The following is a 24,224-nucleotide window of genomic DNA, read 5'->3' on the forward strand; positions in this document are numbered from 1 at the left end:
CGCATTTAAAGCACTGCTTCCAGCTCATGTCAAAGACTTGTCTTATCACACAGTATTGGCAGTAAGGCACGCTTGGTGTCCCGGCATCCTCATTAGCACCATTTAAAGGTGTCCTTTGTGCAGTGACTCAAAGAATCATCAACCAAAAGAAAGTTTGAGCACATTTCACCAGCCTTGAAAAAATTGCATTGGCTCCTTCTCCCAGCCAGAATCTAAAGGTTCTTCACTCCCTTATATCTAAACTCACCATGTCCTGTGGGGACTGCACCACTGACCAAGCTGGAGATACAAAAGACTCATAAACAACGTACAAGCCAGCAGGCTTCCTCTGAACATGGATGGAGACTCTGGAGCAACCTGCGTTTGCACCTCAGACTAACCTTTTTATTGATACAATTCAAGAACAGTCTCAATACACACTTCTTCCACCCTACTACTTGGACACGGTCACAGTGACGTGAGATGCAGAAGACCCGTTTAGATAGGAGCAAAGAAGTGAAGAAACAAAAAACACTCACCCGCTTTGTACGTTGGCAGGAGGTATTGCGTCTCAGTACTTTCCTCACATCTGCCATGTTAACTCGAAATACATACTTTCCATTGTCGCACGCCTTGGAAAGAAACAGCAAAAGTTAGTAAATAAAAAGGTCATTTGTTTACTTTTTTTAAATATATTTATTGAGAGGCGCATTTGAACCACAAAAGCTATACAAATTAGATTAAGCCAGAAAAGAGACTGCAATTTACCACATCTGGTAAATACCGCAGGGTTTGGTATGTACACTGTCTATACCACCATTCGCAATGTGTGTTTTCCATAACAAATTAGACATGTATCAAAATGTAGCACTTGTGTTTTTCCTTCAAAGTTTCCACACGGTTGACTTGCAGAAATGTATTAGGGGAAAGATTCAGGTATGTGGCTTTCAGGCTCATTTGAGAATTCTGAACCAAGCACAAAGAGAAGTTTGAGCAGGGTTCAGACTTTAACCCTTCCCGCCAATCAGGGCCATTGTAACATGTAGCATGTTATATTAAACAATTTGGAAAACGCACTATATACATCACTAAGGGCTCTCTCACAGCTCAGGTCTACTGACCTGATAAAATTGTCATCGGGTGCAAGAGGTTTTTGGAATAATATCCCAGCTGATACTTATGCTGCTCTCAAATAGTACACAAGATTTCTGGAAGAGTATGAAGACCAAAGTGTTTATGGAAGAAAGGAGTCAAAGGTAGGTAGGGTAGTAAGGTAGGGTGGTAGAGGCTGGTGGGGACCTTGTCTGCCTCAGTCCATCATTTACTGATGGTACTGATTTTAGAGGAAGATCTTAAAAGAAGTATGTTGAAAATATATTTTTTTATTCGTGACTCTTATCCGCTTAACCGCGGAGCGAATTCCGCCGCAGTGTGGCGGCTTTAATCAGTGGGCAGGGGCGCGTCGGCCAACGGACGTGCGCAGCACTACGGAGGTAGTACTCGCGACGGGCGTTGGCCGACTGGAGCACTTAAGGGGATATATGAGGACTATGTGTGATTTCAAGATCATTGGTGAGATGATCATTATATCAGATGAGGACATTGGAGAAGGAATATGTGTTAGAAATAGCGCAATGAAGAAGCGATCATTTTAATGAATACTGCAAAACGCGAGTTGGCTGTTTTTAGATATAAGAGAACATTTAATGTGATTGGAGATAACACTCATATCAATTCATTAAATGTGTTATCAATGTATTAGGTATGATGGAAATTTGAATTTTGTTTCTATTATGAAGAATTAATTGAGTTCATGCTTGCCCCTGCAACCACTCATTCCCCCCACCCCCACGCTTTGAGTCAGCTCAAAATTGTGATTGAAGGATGGGGGGTATCAAAGATAGCAAGGAAAATATCTCATCGTTCTTCCACAAAATGCTGAGAGATGAATCTGAAAGAAGAAATGATACTGCGAAAGGAGATGGTGTAGAAAAAGTCAAAAAGAGGAAACACACGACCTAACCTTGATTATCAATATCTGACTGACAGGCACTGAGAAGTCAGCAAATCATTACGTCGTTCCTTTTTCATTTGTTAGTGATATAGATTCAACATAGTTGGCACTAATGTGATGGCAAAAATCCAATTTTAATTCTGCTAACTCTTTGGAAAAGATGATTAGTGGATCTTCAAAATCACATGGAGAGAGAAATCTGCATCACAGTGAAATAAAACACAGAGGCGCTAGATCAATCCAGAGTTAAATGAATGGATTACAGATAAGAAAAACTAATTTTGTTTTAGAATACTTCCCGAGCAGATATCACTATGGGTGTTTATGACACTCCTATTATTATTTATGATGTGAAGAGAACTAACTAAGTCACTGTTTACAAGCTTTAGCCCAGGATTCTGCCAGCCAGGATAGATGCCAGAAAAAGCAAACTTGAATTTCCGAAATATTCCAAACAGAAGTAGGCATTTCGATGTGAGGAGCTCAGACAACAACAATAAGGACATACACACATTTACAATCCCAGACCACCATACCATTAAATGGAGGAAAACAGCACAACACTCCAAATTTCAATCACAGTTTTTTAAATAATGGAATGATAGTGCTATATTATTATAGGATGAAAATAAATAAACCAGAGCTCTGTGCATGTAAGGGAATCACCTGAACAGAATTAGCTTCAAAAGGCTGAGGCAGAGGTTGTGCTAATAAAAAGAGTGCACGTTTAGAATTATTTGCTTTAACCTAAAAACGAAACTGAAAACATTTAATAAGGAGAAAATATGAATACATAATGAAATTGTGTCTGATACTGGACTCTGCAAATATTTAGTAAACATACAATGCTGAAACGACAATTTACAAGAAAAAAAGTGAATAATTGCGTTGCTTTTTGGGTTTAGTAAAAAGTTATATTGAAAGTGAAACTGTGATTGATAATAAACAATAATGAAAATGAAAGGTATTTCACTTAATTTTAGCATTATGAGATATATTTTAAATGTAATAAATAATTAGACTCTCTCAAATGCAATTTCGAAAAGTGGCAATGGCTCCCATGGGTGATTGCCATTTACACCCATAGAAATAAGATAGCTAGGAGCAACTGGCCAAGGGAACAGATTTGAAGTACCAAAACTAAATCTGAAAGGATACAAAGCGTTATTTCCTGAACTATGCTTAAAATACTAACACGGCAGCAATGCAAAACATTATGGTCTCTATTGCAAGCTCGAATCTGCTGCAAGAGAGAAAAGAAAATAATACACCGAATACTGACATGTAAACTGCCAGGCAATGAATTCAAGAAAAAAGGCTCAAGTCTGTAGCCACAAAATGGAGGCGCTGTGTTGACACATGGACTGTGTGAGCTTGCGGAGTAGAGTGCTGTTTTGAAAGGTGTTCTTGTACAGAACTAGGAAGAGCTCTCTCGAAAAGATAGATGCAAACATTGCTTTCATAATCGTTGCCTAGGTCCTCTGTACGTTGAAGAGGTTGGTTCTTAAGGCCTTGCAATGTAGCATCACATTTCAGAAAGGTCAGCCGTTTCTTCTGTGAAATGCCCCTATGTCCCACATACCTGCTCTTCCACTGAACAGTGAAGAATGAATTGTTGATTGTAAGGTTGCAAAATATGGTTATTTGTACATTGTATAGTTAGGGCCAGCTGAGGGGCCCTATTGACTGTCAGCTCTCAGTCCAGTTGATGCTTCTTTCGAGGCATTCCCGGTTCATTGCATCATCCTGGAGGCATTTGTTCTTGGTTGGAAAACTGGTCTGTGTGTTAAGTATAGATTTTTATCTAGAATCAAGTTAATAATTCTGGGTATTGGGTGTTGTCCTCCAGGAGATCTGGCACTGACACCAGCCAGTGATGCATTTTGACTGCAGGTCCTGCCCCACCTGTACCATGCACATTGTGGATCTGGGTGACCGCCCTAGCTGAACAACATTCCAAAGATTAGAGGAGAGACAGGATAATGGCCCCTTGTCCGAACTATCTCAAATAATAGTTATTGCTTAATTGATGCGTGGTTGGCTTCATGCCACATCAGATGCTGCGGAAAGCAGCTTGAAGATGATAACTACAGATAAATTCATAGTAAGTATAGGGAAGGTTTAGAATATGAATACGGCAGTAGGACAATTTAGTAGTCGGAGACAATTCTGAATCTAAATTCTGGCATTTTCTTGAATTTGGTAATTCTGAAGTAAAGGCTATTTAAGTTCAGTAATGCCCTTTCTGGTGGATACTTTATCCTCCTGCTGATTCTAACTTCTCACTCCAGTGAGGCCATTACAAATGAAAGATCCACCCAAAAGAAAAATGCAAGCTTTACGCTACACCCACTTAACTATATGAAAGATGACCATATACTACAAGCTACTGAAAGTCAGCCTTCTGAAACTGCCTGTTTGTAACTTTGTAATAAAATTCCAGTGGAATAGATGGCCAACGGGCAACCTGGCAGATTTCCAGAGGCTGGACTCCTTTACAGAGGGGAGATTAGCCACCCTGTCGTTTTTAGATTAAACAATTATAACGGCAGGAGGATCCTTATCCCCCAACTCATAATAAAGCTTAACACAAAGCACTCCCCATCAGGAATAATGTGTCCTCAAAAGATTTCTCTTCTTTGAACCTGAATAGCCCCCAAGAGTTATCATTCAACCTATTTTCCGTTGATTTCTCCAAATAAAACCTAAGGGAGCCGTACACAGGAAGGAAACACCGTTTTCTGGGACTTATAAAATTCAGAGGCATCCCCTCAATATTATTGTGAGGCAGAAAAGAACTGAGGGTGGTATAGATTGTTCTTGCTCATGTGACTGCCACCATGGTCAATATTAAAACCATACATAAAGAATCTCAAATACAGAAGACTGAGAGACTGTCAAAAACATCAGCACTAAATTCAGAATCTACAGCAGGAAATTGAACTGTGTAAGAGTGAAAGAATTCTGCAAGAAAACCAATACTGTGTGAAGGGTCTGAGGGAAGTTTAAAGACCAGCCTAGGCTACAATCCCCAATAATACCATTAGCTACAAAAAAAACTAGGGTTCCAGAGTATGAGGGAAAAAGGGGACCTCAAATATAGGGCAACAACAGCAACCAAGTCTCTCAATTACCAAAGCACACTTGCTATTAATTTAAGTATTTACATGATACACACAGGACCAAATAATGATTGTGGGTGAAACCAATAAACGAATGTAGGATTCCCATCAAAGTCTTGTTGTGATCAATACTATCATCTGGTCATCCTTCGGGGATGGTGTGTCTCTAGATCATTGAGACCTTTCTACCAACCTCCGGTCAGGGCTGGGTTCCGACCCACAATCACTCCTGGACCAAGTAGCTAGTTATGTAAGATAGGAACCAGTGCAATGCAAAACCAAAGAAGGTGTATAGAAGTGGTGCATTAAAATAGGATAGAGGACAAAAGGAAAAAACTTTAATATAGATTGGCCTCTTCCTAATTAAAAACCAGGAACAGTGCAAGAAAAGACAGTTTCAAACAAATAACTGTAAAGGGGCCGACATGTTTCAGCCTTCAGAGCAATACCCTAGGCTTTCTTCTGGGCCTCTGTTTTATAATTTTTAATGCTACTGCATGTGTATATTATGAAAAGGTGAATAGAAATTATATATACAACAAAGGATGTAAATGACCGGAATGTACTTTTTCTCCGTGTCAATCCGAAATGTCTCAAAGGCCTCCCCCTGACTCAGGATCCGCCAGAGGCAACGATGGACAGAGCGGGGCCTCCATATTCCTGAGCCTGGTCCAGGAGAGGTGAGGTCTGGTCTCCGGTCTACCCGGGTGTGAGACATTGCGGATTGACACGGAGGATAAGTACATTCCGGTGTTTTAGATAAACACTTTTACTTTTAACAGGATTATCTGAGTGTGGACCAGGGAGGCGAATGTCACAAATGTGGGCTTAGAGATTTGCACACCCCTAGATGTTAGGAACTCGATTGAAAGTATATCCTTAGATTCCAGATGGCTGCGCTCCGGGATGGCCTTCATTAGCCTTGGGATATTTCCTCAGTTCAAGATGTCATGGCACCCTGTGTGTTGTATTCTGGGAAGAACAGCAGTCTGACATTGGGTTGGTGAAAATCAGTGTCTTTAAAGAAACAGGTTACCCTGTGGTTCTTACAAAACAACAGACTGCGCCAGCTGAGTTAAAGCAGAAGACATATTCCATCTTAAAAAATGCACTGGGCCGCAGCCTTTCAGTTTTCAGAGCCCAGCAGTTGTAGACATGCAACCTTCCAAGGGCTGAGTGGAGCTCGCTGCCAGCAAACTTAGTCCGCAGGCGCCCTGATTGAACTAAGGAAAGTGCCCAGTCCCGCGCCCATCATCCATTGTTCCTCTCTCTAAGCTCCTGGAATATTTTCGGCCTCGCCCAGAAACAGGGGTTTACTAACCTTCTGGATTTCTGGGGTGAATTCGAAATAATCTCTTTACAAGAAACCTGGTGTATCACTGACCACTCCATCACCTGTTTCCGCGAGTTCTGCAAATTTGCCTACAAAAAGCATAAAAACAATAAACCTAAAGGAGGATTTTCACTGTACATCGCCTCGAAACTTAAGGTCTCGATTGAACCAATAGACATCCAGAAGAACTGGCTGCAATCAGTCAATCTGCAACAATTGAGAGCTAGTTCGCTTTTGCTAATCAATATTTACATTTCCCCCTCATAGAGGGAAAAAGGGAAAAACGAAATCATCTCATATCAGTTATATGTGGACTGGGCACAGACCATCGCTCTATTGACTGTACCATAACGGGGGGTTCAACGTGATCCTCTTCCAAGACAATTATGAGGAATCCCCAGAGTTGGCTTTTGACTTTGAATGAAACATCACAGAACAAACAAGGCCTAATGGGAGTCGATGAAACGCGCTCGGGGAACTGGTGCTCATGCAAATCAACAACATGGGCTTCAAAGGTTCCTGCAGGATGTTCCACCCCACTGGACCAAATCAGGTGAAAAAACATAGTCTTACCTTGACTACACTATTTGTAATGTGGAAATGTTCAATTTAGTGGAACGTTATTGCATTGTACCCTGTCTTGAGAGCAACCATCACCCTCAAGTAACTAGAATAAAGACCGACTTGACGCAACACACTCTGGCCTGTCTCACAAGTAAAGGGGCCTTCACTGACCACCTTAGGCGACCTAAGTGGAGGGATGACTCCTGCTGTAAAATCATGGCGAAATGCATAAAGATTACAAGTATAGTCGCCATTGAATATACATCTCCAATAGCTGAGTGGTCCAACTTTACTACCCTGTTGCTTGCGAAATTTTCACATACAAGAGCAGTTAACTCACATCCTCCGACCCACTTCAAACTGTGCCCCCCAACCACTATGAATAGAAGCTTGAAGAAAGCCCTGAGGATCGCCCTGAGAGCAGTTTGCATAAACCCAGTCAACAATGAGCTAGCCACTGAGTTTAAGATTGCACAAAAATGCCTCAAGCGAGCAGTATGGGCCAAAAAGACCATACGCATTGATCAATTCTGGATGGCACACTTGTATGAGAGTAAAAAGAAATCAATAAAAATCAAGGAGGACCCCTTCTATTTAAGGTCTGGGACCAGGGGAAATGTTAAAAAAAGGTACAAAAAGGTCCCTGAGGGAGCCAAAAAATGGTCTCAGGTATTCACCAATGCCCATAAATCACCTATTTTTTACGATAATACCAATCTCACAGTGGTCAGAGCCTCCAGTTCCCTAAAAAATACCTCAAGGCGTATTCTGTATATATCAACTGGATGATTACAGCTCACAATTTTATATAAATCCAAACAATTTAGCAAAAAATTCAACATATGATTAGAAGCAAGCAGAGAAAAAAACTTCTATAAAAATATGAAATATATGTATTTATTCAACAGTTTTTACAATTATAATTCAATGGAAAAGACTGAACAAATGCATACAATGAAAGTACAAAGTACATGGTATATAAAAAAATTAATAAAAAACACAATATACGGTAATAATTAAAATGTTCATGAGGAACAGGTGTCAACGCGGCGTTTCGGTTGAAATGAAAATTAAAAACCTTCTTCAGGACAGTTTCTCGCTATCTGAGGCTTATGATTTTCTCAGAGGTAGGTAGAATAGGACCGTTTCCTGGATTTGGCACAACGGAACTAAGACGATATCCTGATTTCTTGATTATAGCTAGATCTTAATATTCAGGTGTCTTCATATAGCTTACTTCTAGTTCACACTAGTCTAACAGGAGCCACCGGTCTCGGGTTGTTTGTCCACTTGAATATTTCAAGTATCACTATATGGTAAATCGCTGTAGTCACGGACCTTTTCAATTGGATTTTCGTGTCAGCTTTTACTGATTTTTGGGGGTTGCCCTCCCACTGTTTCTGCAATTTCTTTTTACATAGAGTCGGCCTCCCTGCTCCTGTTGAGACAGTGTATCGGGGGTTCTGTATATCTCGATATTTATATTTATATAAAATTGTGAGCTGTAATCATACAGTTGATATATACAGAATACGCCTTGAGGTATTTTTTAGGGAACTGTAGGCTCTGACCACTGTGAGATTGGTATTATTCTAAAAAATAGGTGATTTATGGGCATTGGTGAATAGACCATTTTTTGTCTCCCTCAGGGACCTTTTTGTACCTTTTTTTTAGAGTAAAAAGAGCATCTCAAAAAACTTTTTGACTCTCATAAATTGGTAGATAAATGGCCCGAGCAGAGCTGGATGTGCTAACCTCACCGAATCGTATTGGTCATCTTTTCTGTCTGAACAGTTCACGTCCAGCGAACCTGCAGAAAGCCCCGACTGCTATGCCACCCAGCAACGGAGTGACCGTGGCCTCACAAGTATCAGGGAGGCTCCCAGCACTGTCAGTTATCAAAGATCTGTAGGTGTTACTCCCTGTACTAATGCACTGTCCTCCTTGACGTGTCAGCTGAAACTGGTTCTGGTGAAGGCCAAATCAGACGGGCCCCCTGGGCCAAACGGACTTCCCCAGGCTCTATTTAAGCAGGACATCCTCTTTTGAGCCAGCAAACTAAAGCCTCTGTTTGATTACCATCTAAGAAATTCATCAATACTGGATTCTTGGTGCAGTGCCATAATTTAACCTAAATCCGACCCCAGCAATTATAGCTGATAGCCCTTCTGGACAATGATGCAAAACCTTTTGCAAGCTTACTCCTGGACAATATGCGACAATGGGTGGAGTTGAGGGGTCTTACTCCAAGAAATCAAACTGGGTTTGTGGAGAAGTCTGGTACCTCAACAAATCTGTTAGCAATATCCTTACTCTCAGGAATAGCTATGACATCTCAGACCTTGCTGCACTGTTTCTTTGTGGACTCCAGGGAAGCGTTTGACTGCGTATCAAGGGGAGCCCTGTGGACAAAGTTAAGGAACTGGGGTGTCCCATCAAATCTCCTTGATGCAATTACACAATTACATACCAATACGTGGATCCTACTCAAACGGGGCACTGGAGCATGCATATCCAGGAAAATTGGAAGCGAGTAAATTAGTAGCCTGCTCAATGCAGATGACTTAGTTCTGCTTAGTCACATGAGAGTCGGCCTGCAGCGCTTATTAAATGAATTGCCAACGTTAACCGTATGGAAGTTAACTTAAAGAAAAACAAGCATTTACAATGCAATAGGTCTCGCAGCATTAAAGTTTGAGCTATTGGCATTGTATATTACAATGTGTTGCATTAATTTGTTATCAAACTCTGAATTGTTTTATAAAGATTGATTGCAAACTGTCAAATGTTGCTGAATAGTAAGCAACGTTGTGAATAATATTGTTTGCTAGTCATCCTTGGGTACCAGAGTACTTCACTTGAGGCAGAGGTATTATCTTTAGACTACAGGTGCCGGTGCCGCTTGAGCTAGAAACAGGGCCAGCCACTCACTACTCTGCACTCACTACTCACCACTCACTACTCACTACTCTGCACTCACTACTCACTACTCTACTCACTACTCACTACTCCCTACTCACCACTCACTACTCACCACTCACTACTCTGCACTCACTACTCTGCACTCACTACTCTGCACTCACTACTCTGCACTCACTACTCTGCACACACTACTCTGCACTCACTACTCACTACTCTGCACACTCACTCTGCACTCACTACTCTGCACACTCACTCTGCACTCACTACTCTGCACTCACTACTCTGCACTCACTACTCTGCACTCACTACTCACTCGGCACTCACTACTCTGCACACTCACTCTGCACTCACTACTCTGCACACTCACTCTGCACTCACTACTCTGCACTCACTACTCACTACTCTGCACACTCACTCTGCACTCACTACTCTGCACACTCACTCTGCACTCACTACTCACTACTCTGCACACTCACTCTGCACTCACTACTCTGCACTCACTACTCACTCGGCACTCACTACTCTGCACACTCACTCTGCACTCACTACTCTGCACTCACTACTCTGCACTCACTACTCACTACTCTGCACACTCACTCTGCACTCACTACTCTGCACTCACTACTCTGCACACTCACTCTGCACTCACTACTCTGCACTCACTACTCTGCACTCACTACTCTGCACTCACTACTCACTCGGCACTCACTACTCTGCACACTCACTCTGCACTCACTACTCTGCACACTCACTCTGCACTCACTACTCTGCACTCACTACTCACTCGGCACTCACTACTCTGCACACTCACTCTGCACTCACTACTCTGCACACTCACTCTGCACTCACTACTCTGCACACTCACTCTGCACTCACTACTCTGCACTCACTACTCTGCACTCACTACTCTGCACTCACTACTCACTCGGCACTCACTACTCTGCACACTCACTCGGCACTCACTACTCTGCACACTCACTCTGCACTCACTACTCTGCACACTCACTCTGCACTCACTACTCTGCACACTCACTCTGCACTCACTACTCTGCACACTCACTCTGCACTCACTACTCTGCACACTCACTCTACACTCACTACTCTGCACAAGGGTAAGAACACCGCCTTCATTCTTTGAGTCAGGCTAGCCTTACAACTTTAAGAGCCTGAGCTCCTAACATATCTTCACTAAAGTGTCGGGTGTGGTATATCACAAGCTGAGGGGTCTGTTTTCTTGGGGTTACGCGTGGTGGCTTGGGTACGATTTGCGATGGGCAACGTTTTATTAACTTACGAGAGTAGCGTCACCAAGCTTTAAAATGTAAATACCCCCAGGGCGAGACGTTTCTACTCCTTCACGCCGACAACTCTTTGGTACCCCGGGGGTGTCAACTAGAGCTCAATTCTGTTTTCGTGAGAAGTCCTGCCTACTCGTGCTTCTGTCTCGAGCGCGCTCTCGTTTCTCCTCCCTCCTCTCCTTACCTCCTCCCGCAAGCTCGGCCCCTGCCTCCCACCGCTTTCCTCGGCAAGCCGCTCGGTGACGCCCCCCCTGCAGTCGGTGGAAGCGCACTGCAGCTGCCCCACTCCCCGCGCCTCTCGATGTCAGCCTCCCGGCGGAGCTCTCCCGGTTACATTTACGTGGATTTGAGCGCGCATCCGGCTCGGCGCCGCTGCAAAGGTAAAGCCGCAGCCGGAGCTTGGGAGGGAGCTGGGCTGGTGTTCGGGGAGCAAGGATAGACGAGGGATTGCCCCAGGGGTGGAGGCGGGAAAAGAGGACACACGCAATGTGAATAAATATACTCACTACTCACTACTCTGCACACTCACTCTGCACTCACTACTCTGCACACTCACTCTGCACTCACTACTCTGCACTCACTACTCTGCACTCACTACTCTGCACTCTGCACTCACTACTCACTACTCTGCACACTCACTCTGCACTCACTACTCTGCACACTCACTCTGCACTCACTACTCACTACTCTGCACACTCACTCTGCACTCACTACTCTGCACTCACTACTCACTCGGCACTCACTACTCTGCACACTCACTCTGCACTCACTACTCTGCACTCACTACTCTGCACTCACTACTCACTACTCACTACTCTGCACACTCACTCTGCACTCACTACTCTGCACTCACTACTCTGCACACTCACTCTGCACTCACTACTCTGCACTCACTACTCTGCACTCACTACTCTGCACTCACTACTCACTCGGCACTCACTACTCTGCACACTCACTCTGCACTCACTACTCTGCACACTCACTCTGCACTCACTACTCTGCACTCACTACTCACTCGGCACTCACTACTCTGCACACTCACTCTGCACTCACTACTCTGCACACTCACTCTGCACTCACTACTCTGCACACTCACTCTGCACTCACTACTCTGCACTCACTACTCTGCACTCACTACTCTGCACTCACTACTCACTCGGCACTCACTACTCTGCACACTCACTCGGCACTCACTACTCTGCACACTCACTCTGCACTCACTACTCTGCACACTCACTCTGCACTCACTACTCTGCACACTCACTCTGCACTCACTACTCTGCACACTCACTCTGCACTCACTACTCTGCACACTCACTCTACACTCACTACTCTGCACAAGGGTAAGAACACCGCCTTCATTCTTTGAGTCAGGCTAGCCTTACAACTTTAAGAGCCTGAGCTCCTAACATATCTTCACTAAAGGGTCGGGTGTGGTATATCACAAGCTGAGGGGTCTGTTTTCTTGGGGTTACGCGTGGTGGCTTGGGTACGATTTGCGATGGGCAACGTTTTATTAACTTACGAGAGTAGCGTCACCAAGCTTTAAAATGTAAATACCCCCAGGGCGAGACGTTTCTACTCCTTCACGCCGACAACTCTTTGGTACCCCGGGGGTGTCAACTAGAGCTCAATTCTGTTTTCGTGAGAAGTCCTGCCTACTCGTGCTTCTGTCTCGAGCGCGCTCTCGTTTCTCCTCCCTCCTCTCCTTACCTCCTCCCGCAAGCTCGGCCCCTGCCTCCCACCGCTTTCCTCGGCAAGCCGCTCGGTGACGCCCCCCCTGCAGTCGGTGGAAGCGCACTGCAGCTGCCCCACTCCCCGCGCCTCTCGATGTCAGCCTCCCGGCGGAGCTCTCCCGGTTACATTTCCGTGGATTTGAGCGCGCATCCGGCTCGGCGCCGCTGCAAAGGTAAAGCCGCAGCCGGAGCTTGGGAGGGAGCTGGGCTGGTGTTCGGGGAGCAAGGATAGACGAGGGATTGCCCCAGGGGTGGAGGCGGGAAAAGAGGACACACGCAATGTGAATAAATATACTTACTTTCATCTGTAATTTCACGAAGCACTTGATGTGTGTATGCGCATGCGTGTGTGCTTCACAGGAGACAGCGCCTGGCCGCAGCGCTCGTTCGCGTGCGCGTGTCACTTTCAAATCGCCTCCAAGGCGATGCGCGCGGCCAGGACTGTCTCCTGGGAAGCACACATGCCGACAAAAGGGGCTCGGCGGAGACGCGCTTCGCGCAGCTAGCCGAGACCTAATAAGATTTTAATTCTAGGCAGGAAAATCAACAAGGGGATTGCTGGCACCTCAGTGGCAATAAGATCTCGAAGGAGCAGCCATTTAAATATCTTGGTGTTAATACTGATGCAAGGAGCTCCTTGCCTGGCATATGGAGGTCGTGGATACCAAGGCCTTGATCCTCCTATCATCCTCTTCAAAACTGTCAAGTTCGCTGTGGGGGACGAGCCATTCCGTCCTTAGTCTATGGCAGTCAAACCCTGCTGGGGAAGGATGGTAAGCTTTTAAACAAGTTGGTCACCAAGATTTATAAGACCGTTCTTCGTTTGCCAAAATCCTGATCAACTGTTCAAATCCAATTGGGATTCGGCCTTCTCAACCAATGGTTGGCAAGGGCAAGTGCCTTTTTAAATCTCAGCCACAAACTCTGGCTTGTTTGGAGAGGAAGTCTGAAGGCCCTATTGTGGAATTAAATTTAATCTGGGGGTGCCCGACAACCGTATTCCTTGCATCTTGAGGAGTGTTGCAGGCTCCTTAATGCCGGGGAGCTTTGGGCTCGACTTGAGTCAATCAATCAATCAATCAATCAATCAGAGTACTTGTAAAGCGTGCTACTTACCCGTGCGGGTCCCAAGGCGCTGAGGGGAAGGGGGGGAGGGGTGCTGCTACTGCTCGAAGAGCCAGGTCTTGAGGAGTCTTCTGAAGGCGAGTAGGTCTTGGGTCTGCCATAGGTGGGTAGGGAGGGTGTCATACATCTCCAGATGTTTGGCCTCCTTGGCCAAGTGGGAGGACAGAACTCTTTAGGGAAGAGTCAGGAGGAACAGAGAACAGAGTTCAAAGCAGATTCCAGAAGAGACAGACTGTCTTTACTGGAAGTGGTTCATGAGAACTGTGCAGGTTTGCTGGGAGAATAATGCCAACTCCTGGTCCTCCAAGACGGGGAGAGGATGTGGCCATATGGCTAGGGCGGCCGACCTCGATGCTGGGGAACCAGGTTCAAGTCCAGGCAAGTCCAGGCAGGGATGCTCAACATCCTGTGAGTCTGGACAAATCACGTAATCTCCCCATGTCAAACAAAAACGAATGTGTCCATCTGTAACGAAACTGGTGCTCATGTAAAGTGCTCTGATACCTGATATCATCAGGTCAAGTTTGCACTATATAAAACTCTTTAAAAAAAAGTGGTTCTTGAGAACTCTGCAAAGGCCAGGTCCTCCAAGATCTGGGCCAGCAGAGAAGATGGCGAAGTCACTTGCTCATTTTGACATTACAGCGGCATCCCTCTAAAACTGATTGGCTGTCTTAACAAAGTAACTTGGCGGATGCCAATGCTGCCTCTCACTTTTTCTAATGACCCTTGTGTTTAGTGGTACTGACTTTGTGTCGAAACATAGATGGAAACAGCCTTGTCCTGTGGCAAGGCTCCCTGCTCACTGATGAGCCCACTCTCTCACTCCGCAACCTGCACAGCACTGGAAATGGCTTAACAGCATAAGAGATGGGCCAGCCTGGTTATACTTGAACTGCAGCAAAAACCTGTCTAACGGAGAACCTGGGTCTGACTCCGGAGTCTCCTGATCTATGCCCAGGTAGGGAGATTAAATCTGCCTCTTGATGCAAAGAGCCTGCAGCACCACGCTCAGAAGAGAGGCTGGCTCTTTCCCAAGGTGTTTCTGCAGCATGAGGCGTCTTCACCCAAACGAGAAAATGAGTCTGATCCACTAGACGGTGTGTCAGAGTCTAAGGAACAAGAAGTTTGAAGAGCCCTCTTGCCCTTGATGCCTTGTCTGGGACTCTGATTACTTCAACCATTTGAAACAAGTTGTCTTGTTCCGATGGGAGGAAAGGGTTACGGTGTGAGAAAACAGCCTGGTGACACTAGAGATATATACACCACTTGTGTATGTCTGGTGAGTGTGGCCTCAACGAAGAGACCTCGATACCTCACAGGCGGTAAGGGTACTCAGTATTACATCCAACAATTAAGACACCTTAACACACTTCATAGCTCCTCTTACAAAATGATCAACTCCTATGTCTTCTGAAAGATCAATGCACTTTTGTTCTGGAGGCATGCACCAGATGCCTGTTCACCAAGCAAAAGTTATAGAGGGCATCTGAGTCAGCTGCTGTAAAGTCCCAGGTTGCCATAAATATATTTGAACCTGTGGAACATGACTAATAGAATGGTATCCAATTAATCAGTCGAAGGGGATTATAATTTTCATATCACCGGCGGCTACACTTGGCTACAAGAGGAGATCACGAGAAAGCGCAATTTGAAAAGGGAAATTATACCCTAAAGAAGGCAACAAATTATATGTAGTTGTGAGCAAAAGTATTGTGATGCACAAAGGATACATAAGCCCTGACGAAGTCGTGGGATTACACCCTTATACGACGAAACGCGTTGGCATAAGGGAGTGGAAGATTGTGATCAAGTGGATTAAAATAAAGGAACAGGACAAGCACAGCAACGTGGAGATTCATTTTTTGTTGCACCATCAATTTTCATATTATTTGGCTTGTGCTTCAGAAAATTGTTAGAATTGGTGTTCAATCTTTGATTGAGTAATTTTGGAGAGATTCGGTGTACACTCTCTTTTTCCGGATGCACGGCAGGAGATAGAGATTTTGACATATGTTAATGGTTCACTTTAGAAATATTGTGTAAATTTTACATGAGCGCCTCAAATCTCTGTAGACACCCATACATTGTTATTTGCTGTAAAGAGCTGTTGACACAATGTCCATGGCTTAAACCTGGATTACTGCAGTCCACAGGTGAACAATGTAGAAGATGAATGGATGAAAGAGCAAAAAAAAGATAGGACTTCGGGTATCAAAGGAGGCCCCGCATTAGGAATTCACCTAACTTGAGTAAAGGAGGGTCTGACTCACTGTGCCAGACAAAATACAAGTGCTTACGCCACTGCTCCATGCAAGGGAAGGTCACACAGCGCATATGGCGCATTCATGCATAAGAAGTAACAGTTCACAAAGCTTTGAACTTTCAACTATAGAATCAGGTTTCGGTCATTTTTCTAGGTGAAATGGGAAAAAGGAAGAGTACTTGGATGCACGTGTCCAAAAATACAAATTAATCTTTGCAATTAGTCAACTTCAGGGAAATAAAATGACAGGCCAACCAATGAGAGGAGAAACAAGGACTCCAAGCAATAGCAAATATCCCTTGGAATCTCTATGCACCCTATACTTGTTAAACATATACGCAGGATGACGAATAAAGCTGGAGAAAGGATTGAAACAGATCAAGAAGAAAACTTTTAAAGCCCCAGCAAGAAAGTTTGAAGCCCACGTAAGGCCCTTGGGTTACCTACACTCAACTCCTCTAATCTATGGCTCAGTTTACTGATCCCATCTACATTTTAAAGTAGAGCTTGTGGGCTTTGGCCTAATAGAGACTAAAGTGTCAATGTTAGCAAAGGAGTCCTTTTTGAGAAATCTAAGTTAGATGTTCTGGAACATTGGAGACATATTGCCCCATATAGTCCCCACCAAAGTCACTTCAGTGTAATTTATCAAATAGGTTGTCTCCCATTTTGAATCCAGGAGACCATAACCACTTATAATATCTACTTAGGAATTACAAACTAGTCAAACTGAACAACAGTAAGGCTTACACCGACAATCAAAGGGGAGTGGATGATTTCATTTCTCTTTCTGAAATTATTTGTTTTCATTGATTATATCATGAGCATAATACCCTCACCTCTGTTAGTTTAATTTATGTGGCTTCCGTTTTGTATATATAAATATTTGTATGCAAAGATCATGATCTGGCCAATACAATAAACTCAAACTTGAAACTGTTGACATCATAGCCTATATATTCATAGTAAATTTGGAGAATCATATTTGATATTTCTGTGGTCAAGTGACATGAGTTTAGTGAAATTATGTTACCTCTTTCAACATCTGTGTTGGATCATCCGTGGTAACATCTGTCATGTATGAGCTTCCAAATCCTTTGACTATAGTACTGTAACACCATGGTGAGTCTGCCATTGGTTCGTTACCTTCAGCAGAAGAAGGGCCTACTTTCTTGCGACTAGTTGGCGTGGCATCTTTAGCAGAAGGTTCTTTTGAATTTTTGGAAGACTGTGCACTTCTCGATATGCTGAGTGCAGTAATGATTTTGTGTCTTCGCTCCAGAGTGTGATCTTGAGTTGGTACCCAAAGGTCTACTGCTGGAATAGGATATGTAGGGCGCCTGATAACCTTGACTGGCTCTGTTTCTTCTTCAGAGCTGTCCATGAACTCAATCTCCATCTCTTCTGTCTCATCACTGCTGCTCTCACTGCTCATTTCCTCCTCCTCTTCCGAACTGTCCGGGAGGTTGTTATTTTCATTCTCCTCATCCTTCTTCTTCTTCAGCCTTTTCTTATTTTTCTAAAAAAACAAACACATTAATCACACACTAGGAAAACACCATCCACCAGGCATGACTATTTACCATGACTTAGTTCTCATATGTCTTTTTTTGTTGATATTCAATTCCCTCTTCGGCAAGATCCCCATGCACTGATAATGAAAACATGATTTAGACATTTTAAAAAGTGGCATTTTAAAGAGCCTGTACTGCTTGCTTAGATGGTGCCTTGTATGCATACGTCTTACCCTCAGGCCTACAGTACGATTTTGGAGCTACAAACCAGCAGTTTAAAAAAAAGACAACTTTATAGAAATTGTTTTTTATTTCTTTGCTTTGTATGAAAAAGCTGTTTTTATTCTGTATTTTATGTGGAATTCCATGGAATTCCAAATCATAATAAAAATTGAAATAGATGAGGACACATAATTTCTACATCAGAGAGTTCGCTGGCTGACCGCACGGTAGCTTGGTAAAAGGCAGAGTTATGGGTATGGCCTGTAAAGGTATCTCAAAATTAAAATATTTTAAAAATAGATGTACCCTGCCCAAAATAGTAAACAGCTTGTTGGCATAAACGCTAAATGCTTATATGCCTAAATGAATGTATTCAGGAACCCAGGTTGAGGAAGGATTGCTGCAGGTTAGGCTTTTTTTCTTCACCATCACAGTAGCTCTTGCATTGGCGATACCTATTGGCTTTGCCAAAACTTGTTTCTAGAGAGAATGTCTCAACTATATCGTCAGAAATCAACACTGTTGTGAAAGAAATTGAAAAAGAAATCAAGTGGTTAAAATTAAAATGCCAATCTCTTTTAGAAAAAAATACAGGTCACCTCAAAAAACGAATTATGAAAAAAGATACCATATGACATGTTCATGAGAGGGCGCAAATTATCATTAAACATATGTTTAACAAGGTTAAAAAAGGGGAACAACGTTGAAAAAGTCAGAACACAATTCTTGGAGCAAATCGCATAGTTGAGAGGTGTTCAATTGTGTAAAGAGAGTCCAATCACCGTCACAGTTATGATGTTGTCATTTGTAAGAGGGTGGCTGTTCCTGGAATACTGGAAAAACTCCTGAATGTCCAGGTAGATCACTCTCAATTTAAAGGGATTGTTGTATAGTTTGAATTGCAGTAATGTCCTTAGACCGTCACACGAGGGACCTTATGTTTAGAGCCCAAAAGAGAATATTTTCTGTTAGTGAAAGTTGTCTTTAGAATGTCTGAAAGAGCCCTAATGTGGTGGGATGGGTCTATATATTAATTGGAATTTACTATTTTGATGAAATACCTCAGTATCTGAAGGGCACCAATCCTGAACTTATTGGTGGCGCGACAGAGATCATGAAAGGATGAACAATTCAAACTTTAATAAAAGAAAGGAGCAAAAATAAACCTTACAAAAACATGACTAAGGTGTATCCTCTGAGATTCCTAGCTGCCTTTAACAACCGTCTACCTCAAGCGAACGAATAAAAGGCATTGATTGTCCTTCATAAGGTTGGTTCTTCTGGGGTGAGTTGTCTGTAGTGCCCGCTAGAATGTAGCAGTCCTGTAGATGTCAATGGGTCGCGAAACTAGGACCACAAGTGCAATGGGAAAGCAGAGCAAGCAAAGAATAAGATAACAGTGGGGGTAACAGTAGTGGATATAGTTCCCTAATCCTTAAAAGGCAAGGAGCATTTAATTCGAGGTCTTCAACTCTGAACCTTTTCAGGGTTACTACTAATATAACTATGCATGTGGGTCCCATCAGGAATCATTTTAGAGCAAAGTACTTCACTGGGATAACCCGAAACCCTAGAGGAGAAAGTTCATCTCTTTTTTCCAAGCCCCCCCCCCCCCCACATTTGTTTGCTCTGAACATCTGGCCTTCGAGCTCTGCGGTGGTCAAAGCTTGTTAAGAAGGCTTCAGGTACATGGGCTCTGTTGAAAATGACAAGAGTTGACTATTTCCAAACGGCCTACTGTCCTTCTGGTAATTTAGCAGTATGTGTGCAGTGCTCCTGCACAGCTGACAACAAAATATTTTTGAAGAAATTTAGAATTCCGTTAAGACCAAATGACCAATGAGCTCATCAGAGAGGCATCATTATATCATGAAGAATAGTCTCTCTCATGCATTGCTCCTTCTGTGTGGAAACAAGATGCAAGCGTAAACAGAAAGCGATATGCCTTTTCATGATGGTGACATCAACATCTGCTGCACCACAGTCTAGTAATGTTGCATGCACCAGCCAAGGACAGGGGAGGTTCACGCAGTAAATTGAGTGTCACAAGACCAGAAGCAACATTCGTTCCTGATGCCACACCAGAACTGCAGAAAGGGGTGAGTTGGATTGTCACCAAACTGCTACACAGCGTGTGAGGAGGGAGGAACCAGGAGGATGATTAAGTGATCAAAGATGGTCTCCTTGGGGTGGATTGAGTTTGTGGGGCCCACAAGGCTATCTCCCATCAACAGGATGCCCCCACAGCATCCACTGCCGGACTTATATGAGACGGGGGATTTAACAGGGGCTGAAGCGCTGCACTCGGTGCTTTAAATGGGCCGGTACGGTCCAGTACGGAGAACAGCACTTTTATTTTGAGGGGGAGAGTACCGGCACTTCTCAAGAGAGACGTAATACTTTTAACTGGAGAGTACCGGCACTTATCAGAAACAAGCAGTAACTCTGGTACAGAGTACCTGCACTTCTATTTTTCCATATTGAGCACTGGCAGCACGGATGTCACTGCCATGAAATCACCTGGACCTCTGAAGAGACCCTAGTGCCCCACGGCCTCCAGTCAGTGGAAGATCAGCACTTTGCTCAGGTCATAAAATGCAGAGATAAACAGGAGCAGAAGCCCTGCTATCATGACAAGGAGGCAAGGTGAGGACTGCCAATATGAACACCTCTCCTGGACAAATATCAGACAATGGTCCTTTGGATCAAACAGAAAACATACAGAGAAAAGCTATATGTTCTTCTGGGCCAGAGGCCGGAAGAAAGGAGACTGTGGGGGAAGTAAAGTGGATGTGCTGGGTTGAGAGGGGAAACAACTGTTTTGGTGCTGGAAGGAAATCAGCTAACTTGAGGCAAAGAGACAGTGTTTTACATAATGGAACAAGCATGTGCAAAGCCAATAAACTGATCTTGCCTTTATTTTAATGAAGAGCTTCTTCATTGTTTGGCAATTTTGTTTCTTTGATTGTGCGAATTGCTGGGTGGTTGATTTCGAAAATCAAAGTGTTGCTAAACTGATGGATGAGTTGTTGAATGCATTGAGAAATGGATGATTGAGTACATGTATGAATGGTTGAGAAACGTATAGATAAATGAGTCCGAATACACCGACAGGTGGTTGGATGAATAGATGAGTGTATTAGTGAATTGGTAAGGCAATGGGTAGGTGCTTCTGAAGTCCTAAGAAGACTCCAAAAACATATACGTATACATATATATAGGCGGTAGCGGTGCGGGCTCGGACGTAAACTCCGATTGAACACAAAGTTCACTCTTTCCTGGCTTCCGGAACAAAGAAAAAGTGCACTCCAATGTAGCTTGCACGTGAAGTTTTAATCAAATAATCTGTGGTACATGCAGGAAAGCACAAACTCCCAGTGCGATTTGGCGATCAAGTCGCCTTGGTCACAGGTAGGTTGCTTCCTCCTAGTGGGTGGTTACAAAGAAAATTATAGGTCATCGAGGTAACAGTGTGAACATAAAGAAAGGACTAGCTGGTGGGGGAACCTTTTGCGGCTGACGCTCGCCATGTTGGAATGTTACCTATTACATCATTTGTAATTACAACACCACTTACATGAAAATGTTTGCGTAAATTAGACAAGAGAGTACACGTAATCGCAGCTTGTTGGTAGGGTTCATGCCAATTCTCACACCTGCCAAACTCTTGAGCTCAAAATGTGAGTGAACACAAGTGATCCCACTGAGATGGAAGTACAATGGACACATTTTTTGCAGGGCTAGATAGGTTTGAAAAGTGGGTGACCCAATACAGTCTATAGAAGTATTTTGTTTTCAGAAGGGAGAATAGAAGTAAAAATACAGGTGAGTTGTGAGATGGGCATTCTCTCCTTGCCTGAATCAGTTGCAATGAAAGCACTCTAAAGGTAGAATCACACAATCTGGGCAACTAATCCCTACATGGTCAGAGATGGTGAATTTCCATCACTGTACTAGAGACTGAAGTAAGTACACCAATAACATAGTGCAATAGAAACAGCTCATAAACCAATGCAACTATGACCTGGCCAAACTAGCAGCATACCACAGGTGAGAGCCTGTATAGAAGAGTAAACGCTGTTACTTCCTGCTTGTCACCAACATACGAACAGGGAAAGCCGTAAGACCATGAACAGAGGCGGACTCATACAACACAAGAGAGTAATCATCACATCTTCAATGTGCACACATACAACTTGTATACCAGTGAAATGCCTGGATACTGGCGATCAAAAATGCATGTAGCGAGGAGAAACACTGATCAAAAGTGCCTACTCAAAGAAGACCTCAGGACATGAGCACACCCTGCACAGTTCCAGATAATGGTATTATGTTTTGTGTGGCTCCTCCTTCATAAGTTATCCTTCTGTGATCAGTCTGTCTACTGTTCATACTCATTCACACCGGGCAATGATGTCACTCAGTATTGGGCTCATACATCTTGAGACCGTAATCGCAGCTTGTTCATAGGGTTGTCCACCTGGCCACCACCACTTCAATGTGTGGGCTGGGGAAATAATGGAAATCACCTAAAGCCGGTATTGTTTCCTCTTATCGATACATACTTTAAACAGTACATATAAGAAGAAAGCACTATATGTTCTAGAGCTGCCTTAACGACCCTTGGCTGATAATTAAAGTAGACAAATACTGAAAGGTCAAGCCAACCTGCTTAGTTTCGGGAAACATCCTAAGACCTGGCTGTTTTTATCTTCCTTGTTGAAATCTTGATAGAGTCCCCAGGGAGGCCCTATGGGCCAAACTAAAGATGTGGGGGATTGCAGAGACACTACTAGAGGGAATAATTCAGCTTCACACTAGGACGTGGGTGCGGGTGAAGTTGGGGACCGGCACACATCTCTCACGCAAAATAATGACAACCAGAGGAGTGAAGCAGGGATGTGTGCTGGCCCCTCTTCTCTTCAACCTATTTGTAGCAGATCTGTCGGCGGCCCTAGATGACACCAATAATCACTCTCCAAAGGTGGGTGGCATGATTCTAAGTAATCTTTTATATGCCGATGACTTGGCTCTCTTCAGTCTAACCAGGGTAGGGTTACAAAGACTCCTCGACAAATTATTCGATTACACGATCAATAACCAACTCGAGGTTAACCTGAAGAAAACGCAAGTAGTCACATTTGGCAAGAAACGAAACACAGGGGGCGGTTGGTCATTCAACAATGTCAGCCTAGAAAATGGCCAGTCCTATAAATACTTAGGCGTCCACCTGGACTCAAAATGTGGTTACAAAAAACAGCGTGGTGAGATCGGAGCCAAAGCAGTGACCCTAATGGTATCACTGGGCAAACTTGCAAAAGATCTTTCTGGTCCAACCTTAGCTCCCCTCTTGGAGGTAATGAGAGCAAAGGTTGGCCCCACTTTATCCTATGGCATTGAGATTTTCTGTGGTAAAATGAACACAACCTTGAACCAACAGACAACCAAAATTTATAAAAGGGTGCTCCGGCTGCCAAAGACAGCCTCTGCAGCACAGATTAGGTTGGAGATGGGGCTGATTAATTATGAGGCCTCAGCCACCGGGGCATATCTTAACTTGTGTCACAAGTTAAGACAAGCTGAGCCAGGAACTTTAGAATCTTTAGTCTGGCAAGAAATCAGCCAGATTAATCCGGGGGGGTTGTACGGACTACTTTTCACAGACGCCATTAAGCAAATGTCAGCAAGCGATTTGTGGGCCTTAAACCCTGGCCAGGCAGCTTTTAAAAAAGCCATAAAAAAATGTGTGAGAATGACTTCTTGTTTTACTGATAAAGCACTTTTTCTTAAACGCAGCCATGCTTGGGCCATGATAAATTCCTACAGACACCCAGCCCCAGTCAGTTATTTGGCCAGCACATACCCCCTATACTTGAAACGTGGCTTCATAGCCATCAGACTGGGTGACTGGCGTTTCTTGCAGGACTTACCATCATGGCGACGCACATCGGAAGATCTCACCTGTAGAGGGTGTGGGAAAACAGCGGAAACCATGTTGCACGTAAGTTGCCTTTGCCCAGCTCTTAATACAGAACCTAGGTCCGAACTAAAATCAGAGTGGAACAGGCTGGGGGTTCGGACCTGCAGGCAAGCCATCAAGGCCGCTATAAACCCGGAAAACACTGTGCT

The 24,224-nt window shown here is 43.8% G+C and overlaps 1 protein-coding gene across 1 annotated transcript in view; it reads right to left on the bottom strand.

Annotated features, from left to right (window-relative positions):
• Positions 1-24,224, bottom strand: part of SNAPC4 (small nuclear RNA activating complex polypeptide 4) — a 234,552-nt gene that overhangs the window by 68,549 nt on the left and 141,779 nt on the right. Inside the window, exons 16-17 of the mRNA XM_078641909.1 lie at positions 17,393-17,878; positions 519-611 (exon numbers count right to left, since the gene is read on the bottom strand). Coding sequence (XP_078498035.1) covers positions 519-611; positions 17,393-17,878 — 579 coding nt within the window. The remainder of the gene's footprint in view (positions 1-518; positions 612-17,392; positions 17,879-24,224) is intronic.

This window comes from Lissotriton helveticus, chromosome 5_1 (genome assembly GCF_964261635.1).
Source record: "Lissotriton helveticus chromosome 5_1, aLisHel1.1, whole genome shotgun sequence".
Classification (NCBI taxonomy): Eukaryota; Metazoa; Chordata; class Amphibia; order Caudata; family Salamandridae; genus Lissotriton; species Lissotriton helveticus.